The sequence below is a fragment of the Eschrichtius robustus genome, chromosome 2 (assembly GCF_028021215.1).
Source record: "Eschrichtius robustus isolate mEscRob2 chromosome 2, mEscRob2.pri, whole genome shotgun sequence".
NCBI lineage: Eukaryota > Metazoa > Chordata > Mammalia > Artiodactyla > Eschrichtiidae > Eschrichtius > Eschrichtius robustus.
The window spans coordinates 81,537,462-81,549,773 of NC_090825.1; the positions used below are offsets into that span (position 1 = coordinate 81,537,462).

General features: G+C 36.9%; 1 protein-coding gene across 1 annotated transcript in view; it reads right to left on the reverse strand.

Annotated features, from left to right (window-relative positions):
* Positions 1-3,354: 3,354 nt before the first annotated feature.
* ST8SIA4 (ST8 alpha-N-acetyl-neuraminide alpha-2,8-sialyltransferase 4) overlaps positions 3,355-12,312 on the reverse strand; it is a 103,202-nt gene continuing 94,244 nt past the window's right edge. The window contains exon 5 of the mRNA XM_068535679.1: positions 3,355-7,681. Coding sequence (XP_068391780.1) covers positions 7,399-7,681 — 283 coding nt within the window. The 3' untranslated portion in view covers positions 3,355-7,398. The remainder of the gene's footprint in view (positions 7,682-12,312) is intronic.

Genomic DNA, 12,312 nt, shown 5'->3' on the forward strand with positions numbered 1-12,312 from the left:
ATAAATGTAACCATTTTATAAGATAAATTATTTTTAGATTTTACATGCCATCAAGATTTGCACATACATATTAAAAGAGTTGATAAACTCACATAAGAAAACATGCCATCACTGTCTATAGAATTAAATAAAATTACCCCATAAATGAATGCCCAGTATATTGATAAAGAGTAGGACTGTGAACCGTGAATACAGATGATTATTCTAGCAACTTACAAGAACACTAACAATTACAATGTCCGTAGAAAAGCAGAAAGTATTCGTACTTTTCTTTTACTAAGCCTATGTTTTACCTTTGAGAGCTCAGCAAATACAGTCTTAAAATAAAAGCCCGTATTTTAAAGAAGAAAAACCTTGACTTGTTAGGAGAGCCTTCAGAAACATTTCTTCGTATATGTACATGGTAAATATTACACATTGGAGCCTGCATCTACCCTGCTATTGTTCTCTACCTGAGAGACAAACGATGTGTTTGAACACAATGACCGTCTGCCCAAATCACGGAGATGGACGAACGTAGAATCCAAAGCAGCACAACTCTGGTGGTAGTGATCTTTCCTGGAAAACATCTGCTACAAGCTGAGTGTGTTTACATTTTGTCAGCACTGGCAGATGTGCTCATAGACAGCCCATCTGTGTGGTGATGGAGGCTGGAGCGAAGGAAGCTGGGCTGGACAGACAGCAGAGACACAGCGTACTATAATACACTGAGTTGTTCCAGAAAATGCAAATTAGCACCTCATAGCATGTTTTTTCCTTCCTGTGCTATTAATGTTTTAAAGCTAACTAATTTGTGTATTGCCCAGTATAAGCAATAAAGTTTAGGTTTGGGACTGCTCTTAGGAATGCAGTCATGGTATGATTACTATTTTAGAAAAGGGAGTAATTGTTACTGTAAAAATTAATGTAAAAAGTTTAGAGAATAAATATATGTTTAAAATATTTTCCTATTTGAAAATATTATTCAAAAATTATTTTGGCCTGTGGGAAAAGAAAACACTGAATAAAGTAAGCATCGACCTTTCTAACTGAAGCTTCTTATCTGTTCTCTTCTTTTGTGTTGTTTGCTGTATTCAGAAGTGTTATCCAAAATCTGTTCTGAAGAACATAATTTCATACTTAATGGAAGTTATATACAAAATTATCCATGACTTTTTAAACAATAGAAATTTCTCTCTTTATCTCAAGATTTCTCTGATCTTTTTCTATGTTAATGTATTTTCTGAATCTCCAAGGAAGAGATATACAGAGTTGTCATCCACTGAGCACATTTTTGTGGAGCATGTCCTGGACCAGTGTTCTCTTGTGTTCACTTGAGAAATTCCACTTTGGCGACTGAGTCAGAAATCAGCAATCTGGAAGCAAAAATATTTTAAAAAGAGATATTTATGTTAGCGTTAGATTCTTTCACATAATTTGTTGATTGAGAGTCCAGAAATTAAGTACCTAAGTGACGGAAATCTATATTTTAAGAATGGATTGAATAGTACTTATAGTCTTCTATCTGAGATTATTTATCTATTTATTTGTTTTGCTTTCATGAACTCATGCACGATGAAGCCACTATATAGGGGAAATCATTAAACTGCTCCTTAATTTGGAGATTAGGTTACTTCCATTCTCAGGAAAAGAAGGAAACTAGTAAAAAAAAAAAAAAATCAATATAAAATGGATGAACTTAGTCATCTGCAGAATTTCAACCTTAAGATATTTCTGTAAATATCATCTAATGCTAAATTGCTAATGGAGATGAAACACCCAGATTCAATTAAAATGTTTGTATAGAAATCTCATAATTAGACTCTAAAATAACTGCAGTATGATAAATTTTGTGATACATAAAGTCACATTCTAACATAACAGTAATCCAGCTTGCATGAAAAAAATACAGGAAGAGTTTGGAGCAAGAATTATCAGTGTTTATGCAGCACCATCCAGGAGACACTGCCCTGGAAGGCACAGTTCTTCTTGTTATTAGAGATAATCGTTTGTTTTTCACTTATTAGACTGCCCCAAAGTCTATATTATATACCCTGCCTATAGACTTACCTCAACTTTTAATCTGTGCTCCATAAATAGTGACTTATTTGCAAACTAAGTTTCCCAGGAAACTTCTTGCCAGTTAAAAAGTATTGGCATCAAAATCTGATCATTAAGAAGGTGGACGCTGAAGTCAGACAGACCACTTGGATTCAAATCCTTGTTTTCTCACTTCTGAGCTTCGTGACCTTCAGCAAATCACATAATCTCACATCTGTAAAAATGGGATATTACAGCTCTCATCTCACAGGCTCATGATGAGGTCTGATTATATCCCAAGAATACACAGGGATTCCCCACTGTATATGGATTTTTGAAAGTAAAAGTTAATTATGCAAATACAAATAACATTGATATTCATCAACCATTGTTAATGGTTCATGGTTGGTCTCTAGCAAATGTTTCAAAATTACAAAAGGTTAAAAGTGACCTCATGAAAACAAAGTTAATAATTTCTGGAGAAAATAGTGCAGTCTGAAAACATAGACTAGTCAGTTCTAGAAAGCCATGGAAGATTTTTTTTTTAATTAATTAATTTATTTATTTATTTTCGGCTGCATTGGGTCTTTGTTGCTGTGCGTGGGCTTTCTCTAGTTGCGGCGAGCAGGGGCTACTCTTCGTTGAAGTGCACGGGCTTCTCATTGCCGTGGCTTCTCTTGTTGCCGAGCATTGGCTCTAGAGCACAGGCTCAGTAGTTGTGGCGCACAGGCTCAGCTGCTCCGCGGCATGTGGGATCTTCCCGGACCAGGGCTCGAACCCGTGTCCCCTGCACTGGCAGGCAGATTCTTAACCACTGCTCCACCAGGGAAGTCCGCATGGAAGATTTAAATATGCGGTTTTCCGAATCATCCCCTGGAAGGTGAACTGCAAAGAGCAGCAAGTGAGTGTAACAGCGGTCAACATCACAAGTCGCAGGGCAGCCATAAGAACGTGCAGCGTGTAAGGAGCCACTGGCTTCTTCAGCCACGAAGCTGGAGTGACCCACTGACAACAGTCAGTGGGAATACACATTGGATATAAATGACTGTAACTTGTGTAACACTCCATTCCCTCAGCCACAAACAGAATGCACTACACAGAAAACTGTCAAGGATCTCCTGATGTTCATGGGCTTTTGATATTGTTCATATTGCCAGGTATGCACTTTAAATAAATGACTTGCCAAATTGCCAGTGGCTGGGGCTGAGGGGGAGGGAAAACAGAAGCACTAGCTAAAGCTTGTTAAAGCTTTACACTACCTTATATTGACATGTAAAGTGGAACAGAGGTGTTAGATATAAGAGATAAGAGAAGAATTGAAAAACAAATGGGGGTTTAATTTATTTTACAGTTTCACAAATGATAAAACAGTAACACCCAATTGCTATACATAAACGAAAGGGAAACAGTGTTGAACAGAATGAACTTGACAGAATAAACCTCATCTTTCAATTCCACAAATGATGTAAGAAATACTCAGTAGCAATTATCCTGTGCAGCAATACTATCTCTGTAAACTTTTTTTTTTCCCCTGCTATATACATTTGAAACACTTGTGCTTTTGCCTACACAAAGAAACAGTATTTACTAAAAAGTGCTACTTAAATGGGGAGACACAGAGTCTGGAACCACAATCTGAAAACTGCAATTCGAATACATTGCCAGCTTGAAGACATTTTTTTTAATTTTTAATTTTTTTTTTTTTTTAAGATTTGGATACACTTATTGTAACTCTAGGTATGAACAGTGTAGAATTCAGTTATAAATAGATCCCTTTAAAGCAGGTTAGCAACTGAAGTTTCAAAAGAACTTCTTTATTCTAAAGTGGTCTTATCTCCAGAGTGCTTCACAGTGCAGGCCCCGAAGACATTAGCATAACACAAATCTAGTGTGTGTATATTACAGACTAAGTGTGTATACACACAGACACACATATATAACATTGTATATATGCATCACACATGTCTATTTGTACTATGTAGATATATCTATAACACATATATAATAAAATATCTATTTCTAGGTGGGCTTTATTTGGATTTTCTTCCATCAAATAGGAACAATAACCCTCTCTCGCTCTATCTGTCAAACGTTGGTATATTGATGTCTGATGGGGAAACTCTCAAACTTGTAGAGGTAACAACTAACTATACATAACTCTTCCTATACCCCTTCCACAATTATAGATACTCCAACAATAACCACATGAAAACAATTCTTTTATGAACCAAATACCACACTGTGTGCATTATGACTAACTGGCTCAATTAGAAATAAATTACTTTGTTCACCCTTTTCCTGTGTAGTAGCTTAATAACTAGTTGGTATGTACACTACCTATAGCATTATTTAAATAAATTGTTTCTGTAAGCATATATGTAGAAATTCCCATTAGCAACTGATATATATTTCATATGATATACAATACATAAAGACATTTGAATGCCCAGCACCTTCTTTCAGACAGAAAAACTTCCACAGTCATTTCATCAGTCTTGTGGGCTGAATCATTAGATTTGCCCAGAAAAGTCTGTTACTGATTTATTATTTTTATTCCAGCAACTTAATGTTAAGTATAGAACAGGCTGGGTAATAATGATGAAAATGTTTCCATGGCCTCTTCATGTCAACAGCACAGTAACAACCATGTTCTCTAAAGGACAGGAATATTTCACAATCAGCTGCCTGAGCATTGCCAGGTACAGGTGTAAATCATGAAAAGGAAATAAAATATTAAAGAAGTGAACGTATGATAGTCTCAAAAGGAAAAAAACCCCAGATATTTCAAGTATGTATTTATAATTTGATTTCATCATTATCCCTTTTGCCCCCTGATCGGTTAAATCTCAATTCTTTTTCTTATTCTTGCTCTTAGCCTTCAGTGATTTCCTTGCCCTATCCCCATAAGAAGGCCACAGTGGATCGCGAAGGGGAAGGGGAGATGGAAAGGTATACAACAGGGAATGAATTGGTCTTGTACAGTTTGTCTTCTTTGAACACTAAATGCCTTTAATTGAATTCATTCTTGAGTATTGAAAGTTCCCTGAGATGAACAAAAGTAGTCTCAGTCGATACTGAAGCCCTTTTTATATGCTGAGCATTTTCAGAACTGGGCAATGTATTTAGAGAACACAAAGCATAGGGTAACAAAGCAATGTGAAGCTAAAAAGGCACTACTCAATGCATCTATGAGATAAACAATGCACAGAACAGTGAATGTCTGGGATGCTTTTGCTGTGGCCTTAAAATTGTTTAAACACATTTGTTGAAAATGAAGTAAAAATGGCAAGGTACCTTGCTGCTGCTTTTTAAGACATACTTTTAATGAGCTCTGACATGTATTTTATCTGCAAGAATTTACTTGTGACTTCAAAATTTTTATTGAATTCAAATTAAAGGCTACTCAAACAACTTGTCTGCAAATAGTCCAAATTAAGTAATTACCTACTTTTGATTCATTGGGTAAATCACTTATCAACTTTACATTCAAAATATGTATCTAGTACTTTAAAAACTTCCAAGAGGTAAGAGGTTCAATGATAAAAGTACATCATATTCTATCCATTTTTAGCTATGTGTCTTTATGGATTCTATTTTATGGATTCTATCTTGTTTTCTTAGAGACACATAAATTCTCAGGAAATATAATCTTCTGTATCTCAAGGTTCTATCATATTTTTAAAAAGAATACCACATATTATTAATATATTGAGAACTGTAGTACTGTGAATATTCTTTTTCTTGATAACATATATATATATATATATTCTTTATGCTATTAATTCTTTTTCAGACCGTCTTCCCTAAGAAACAAAACATACATATTCCTCATGCTATTTCTTCTTTTCTCAGACTGCCTTCCCTAAGAAACAAGAAGTAATCTATGTTGTTTCAGGTCAAGAGGAGAAATGGGAACGCAGTATTTCTGCTTTTTAAAGAAACAATTTACCATCATAATTACCTACCAGCATAGTAATTACCAGAAATTGGCCTATTGGTCAATTCTGTTATGTGTTAAAATGTTTAAAAATCTCTTTATAAATAATTTCATGTGTTTCTCTGAAAACACATTAATGTGATAATGTGAATAAATTTAACTATAGAAAAAATATTGGTCAATTTAATTAATCTGAAGTGCAAAATACTGATGTACAGTTTCATTGTTAAACCTCTTAAAATTAATCATCTCCGTGACGAAAACAATACTCTATTAATCATATTATTTCGGCACTAAGAAAATTTAACAATAATCTAGAGAGCATGCCAATCTTTCCATTTGAATAACAAGGGGGATATCAAAGAAAAGTCACATTTTAGCCCTATCAAACATTTATTCTAATGGGCAAAATGCTTCCACAAAATCATTATGAAGTGTAAAAGCTGTGGAACCTTCCTTCAAATAAAAATAAAGTTTGAATTTGGAAAATTTAAAATACCTAGAGACAACTTTCGCTTTAGTAGCATAATAATATATTAATATGTTATTTTCATGAAAGGAAAATGGTTTGTTGTGTAGACACATCAGTATAATCTTTGGTACCAAAAGAACATTTTTTTTCCTGCTAATTTTACCATCTCAAATGACAGAGTTTATCTTTCCTTTAGAATGGCTCAAAATTACTGAGTGATACAGTTTATCTGGTACCTTCTACACCGCTGGGAAAAAATCTGGAGGTTTAGAGTTGTGCAAAATAAAACTTTTTTTACAAAGTCATTGTGTGATAACACTTTAAAAATATAAGAACTTTAAAAATGATCACTTGAAGGTTATTTATCTCATTCATTTTTATCTCAGAAGGATTTTCGAAGCACCCCAATACCCAAACCAAAAGAGATTCCAGAAGGCAAAGAAGAACAGAAACAAAAACATAAAGTTCATGATCAGACTCAGAATCCTGACTGAAGGCATTTACTTGAGTTGTTTAATCTTATGGATTTCACTGCTCAAACTGTTTCCATCTTGATTTCTGCTGACAGGACGGTTCAGTTTCCCCAAGGGCTGAGTTGTGTTCCTGGGTTCCTCTTCTCATGTGCTTGGCGTTGCAGTGGCAGCCCAACAGTGATGAACATTTTTGATTCATTAACTAATGACAAGTGCATTGTTGGATCTTGTAAACACTACTGATTATACATTCAAACTGTGTTCTTAGTGGAAGTGGCACTTACTAGGACCCTTGAAGTCAAAATACTTAATTTTCAGAGCACTTTGCAGGTATTTCATCAGTTGGTAGTGGATTTCTCATGAACGTCCTTTATCACCTTTCAGATAAGTGGTGGATGCTGAAACCCAGTCTTGTTTTGGATCCTGTTTTCAAATCTTAGGAAGCATCTTCAGAAAAGAAGTGCATATTCAGTCTCTTTGTATGTTTCAGATGTGCTTTATTGCTTTATGCACTTTCCTGTTGTCAGTTTCAGAGCTCCTCTATTATGTAGCACATTTAATGTTTTGAATTCTAATGGCATTCTATGAGGGCTTGCATTGGAAAAGTACCTGTATTTTAAGTCATCATAGTAATGATATTTGACAGCTTTTCCATTCAAATCCTTAGGGAATGGCCAGAATCCATACAGGTGAATTTCATCACAGAATCTTGTGGCTAGGGTATACATGAGCAGACCTGTGCTGGGTCTTTTGATGGGAACTTTGTTTGTCAGCCAGTAACTGGGGAAAAAAACATACACACAAGAGAAGAATTTAGAGAAACGTTCAACATACCCTATAGCAAGTACACTATGTATAATTAAAGTAAATGAAATTTGAAAAGTAACTGTATGAATGTCATTCAAAAGATTGCTGAAGAAATAATATATTTCTTAAGAATTTAGAAAGTTGAATACATTTATTTTATCTTTCTTATCCTTTATTTTCTTGCTTATTTTGTGGTCATATGAATAGTCAAGGGACCCGGAATGTGAGTAAATATTACTGTGGAATCTTGTATTCAAAAAGAACTAGAACAAAACATTTATATAACCTACAGAGTAGAATCTTCTCAGAAAGGGTTAAATATGACTGCAAAAGGCACAGTAATTGGGCAGTGATTAAGTAATTTTCCTAGAAAGAGAGGATTTGAAACTATGCCTATAGGTTTTCAAAATCTTTAATATTTCAATTAAAGATCCAAACAAATAAATGCTTTGCCTGTATTATACTGATTTATTCAACCCCAATTTCTGTCACATTTTACTAAAGCTAATGAAGAATATTGCCTCAACCCACAGAACAATATAACACAAATAACAAATATTTGTAAATAGTTCACCACTTATGCCATTTAAAATTTTGTTAGATAGGCAAACATATTTCAATGCTGATAAGTATTTTATACTATTCATTAAAAAAGGCAATAAAATACTCCAAAATGTTTGATCCACCACTGTTGCCAAACTTTCTTCACCTGAAAAACATGCACACTCATAAGTTAATCATTACCTCTGGCAGGGAAGGAAGTGGCCAATACTTCTTGGCACATTCATTATCTTATGTGGAATCAGCTAAAAGTTAAGGAAGAACGTGGATTTTCTCTGACATTCAAAGTTGTACAGTTATAAATAAAGTTAATAAATTGTTTGGGTTTTTTATTTTTGTTTTTATTATCTCCTATTCAGGGAAATATATACCTGGTCATCCAAATATGAGGGGAAGATTGTTCAATTCTGGTCGTTGCTGTGCTTAAATACTTGTCTCAGATTTTACATAATATTATTTTCTTTTTCTTTAAAAAAATTAATTTATGAAGCTTTCCAGGCTGGATCAAATATATGTAGACTACTGAATATGAATAAAACCTAATTTTGTTTTATTTCATTTGGTTAAAGAAATATTGGTTAAAGAAATATTCAAACCTCACTACAAACATCCAAAAAAGGGAAAATATACTTAACCATTATTATCCCTGTTTTTTTTCCCCTTCTTTTTCACCCTTCCTTTTGAACCAGGTTTGACCTTTCACATTTTTAATTTTTCTTGTTGGGTGAAGGCCATGTGCTGAATGTTGTGAGCAATGTGAAATGCATTATGAGCCTTTTGTTATCACAAGTGTTTTGAGAAAGCGTATTCTCAGTAAGGAGGATTCATAAGGAATTGTTAGAGAAGAACATCTAAGAATTTTCTCATAACCCAAAGGTATGAGCAAAAGCCATAGCACGTATATTGTTAACATATTGAAGAAATCACAGACATAGATTTCATGCAAGAATAGTAAAACCACAGTCTGAAGGCTTTGAAGAAACTTTGATACAGCCTGAAGCTCTCTCAGCTCTGAGAAAGCAGGTGTTCTTAACATGAAATGGTTATTATAGGAAAGTTTTGTGAGCATGATTTGTGTGTGGTTACAAATGCCAGCTGAGGCAGTTGGTTAGTTTAAAAAAGTGCATTTATTTATATACTTTTCAAGTGAGTGAAGCAAATTCATACTCAGTCAAAAAAAAAAGATTATTTCCATCAGGGAATGTCAATTATTGGAAATAGTTTGGTAGTATGAAGGTCATGCTGAATTATCTTATTTCTAAAGTGGGGAAAAAATAGCTAGGAGAATATAACGTAATGCTATATCATTTGTATGGTACTCCAAGGTCACATTATATGTAATTACAAGATCACATTATAAATAAGCTTTGTGATATCTGGCTTATAACAGTTTGAAAAATTTCAAAGAAAAATAAACTACCCATTTGTCAGGATGTTTTTGGAGAAACAATGCAAAATAAACGGCTCTTATTGATTTCTAAAAAGAAATCAGAGGAAAATAGGCCTTAATAAATGGCATCAATATTTAACAGATAAATTGAAATAAAACCTTAAAGCAGGTCAAGAACTACCGTCATAAGTAGTAACATTCTGTGAAATTAAAAAAACATAGGGAGAGAGGAGCTTCAAGATGGTGGAAGAGTAAGACGTGGAGATCACCTTCCTCTCCACAAATACATCAGAAATACATCTACATGTGGAGCAACTCCTACAGAACACCTACTGAACGCTGGCAGAAGGCCTCAGACTTCCCAAAAGGCAAGAAACTCCCCACGTACCTGGGTAGGGCAAAAGAGAAAAGAAAAAACAGAGACAAAAGAATAGGGACAGGACATGCACCAGCGGGAGGGAGCTGTGAAGGAGGAAAGGTTTCCACGCACTAGGAAGCCCCTTCGCGGGCGGAGACTGCGGGTGGCAGAGGGGGTAAGCTTCGGAGCCACGGAGGAGAGCGCAGCCACAGGGGTGCGGAGGGCAAAGCGGAGAGATTCCCGCACAGAGGATCGGTGCCGAGTAGCCCTAACCAGCCCGACAGGCTTGTCTGCTCACCCGCCGGGGCGGGCAGGGGCTGGGAGCTGAGGCTCGGGCTTCGGTCGGATCGCAGGGAGAGGACTGGGGTTGGCTGTGTGAACACAGCCTGAAGGGGCTAGTGCGCCACAGCTAGCCAGGAGGGAGTCCGGGAAAAAGTCTGGAATTGCCGAAGAGGCAAGAGACTTTGTCTTGCCTCTTTGTTTCCTGGTGCGCGAGGAGAGGGGATTAAGAGCGCCGCTTAAAGGAGCCCCAGAGACGGGCGCGAGCCGCGGCTATCAGCGCGGACCCCAGAGATGGGCATGAGACGCTAAGGCTGCTGCTGCTGCCACCAAAAAGCCTGTGTGCAAGCACAGGTCACTCTCCACACCTCCCCTCCTGGGAGCCTGTGCAGCCCGCCACTGCCAGGGTCCCGTGATCCAGGGACAACTTCCCCGGGAAAACGCACGGTGTGCCTCAGGCTGGTGCAAAGTCAAGCTGGCCTCTGCCGCCGCAGGCTCACCCCGCATCCGTACCCCTCCCTCCCCCTGGCCTGAGTGAGCCAGAGCCCCCGAAGCAGCTGCTCCTTTAACCCCGTCCTGTCTGAGCGAAAAACAGAAGCCCTCAGGCGACCAACACGCAGAGGCGGGTCCAAATCCAAAGCTGAAGCCCAGGAGCTGTGCGAACAAAGAAGAGAAAAGGAAATTTCTCCCAGCAGCCTCAGAAGCAGCGGATTAAAACTCCACAAACAACTTGATGTACCTGCTTCTGTGGAATACCTGAATAGACAACGAATCATCCCAAATTCAGGAGGTGGATTTGGGACCAAAGAAATATATATATTTTTCCCTTTTTCTCTTTTTGTGAGTATGTGTATGCTTCTGTGTGTGATTTTGTCTTTATAGCTTTACTTTTACCATTTGTCCTAGGGTTCTGTCTGTCCGTTTTTTGGGGGTTTTTTTAACTTTAAAAATTTTTTTCTTAATAATTATTTTTTATTTTAATGACTTTATTTTATTTTATTTTACTTTATTTTATTTTATCTTCTTTCTTTCATTCTTTGTGTTTTTTCTCCCTTTTAATCTGAGCCGTGTGGATGAAAGGCTCTTGGTGCTCCAGCCAGGCATCAGGGCTATGCCTCTGAGGTGGGAGAGCTAAGTTCAGGACACTGGTCCACAAGAGATCTTCCAGCTCCATGTAATATCAAACGGTGAAAATTTCCCAGAGATCTCCATCTCAAGGCCAAGACCCAGCTTCACTCAATGACCAGCAAGCTACAGTGCTGGACACCCTATGCCAAACAACTAGCAAGACAGGAACACAACCCCATCCATTAGCAGAGAGGCTGCCTAAAATCATAATAAGGCCACAGACACCCCAAAACATACCACCAGCCATGGACCTGCCCACCAGAAAGACAAGATCCAGCCTCATCCACCGGAACACAGGCACTAGTCCCCTCCACCAGGAAGCCTACACAACCCACTGAACCAACCTTACCCACAGGGGACAGACACCAAAAACAACGGGAACTACAAATCTGCAGCCTGCAAAAAGGAGACCCCAAACACAGTAAGTTAAGTAAAATGAGAAGACAGAAAAACACATAGCAGATGAAGGAGCAAGGCAAAACCCCACCAGACCTAACAAATGAACAGGAAATAGGCAGCCTTCCTGAAAAAGAATTCAAAATAATTATAGTAAAGATGATCCAAAATCTTGGAAATAGAATAGAGAAAATACAAGAAACCTTTAACAAGACCTAGAGGAACTAAAGAGCAAACAAACAGTGATGAACAACACAATAAATGAAATTAAAAATTCTCTAGAAGGAATCAATAACAGAATAACTGAGGCAGAAGAACGGATAAGTGACCTGGAAGACAAAATAGTGGAAATAATCACTGCAGAGCAGAATAAAGAAAAAAGAATGAAAAGAATTGAGGACAGTCTCAGAGACCACTGGGACAATATTAAATGCGCCAACATTCGAATTATAGGGGTCCCAGAAGAAGAAGAGAAAAAGAAAGGGACTGAGA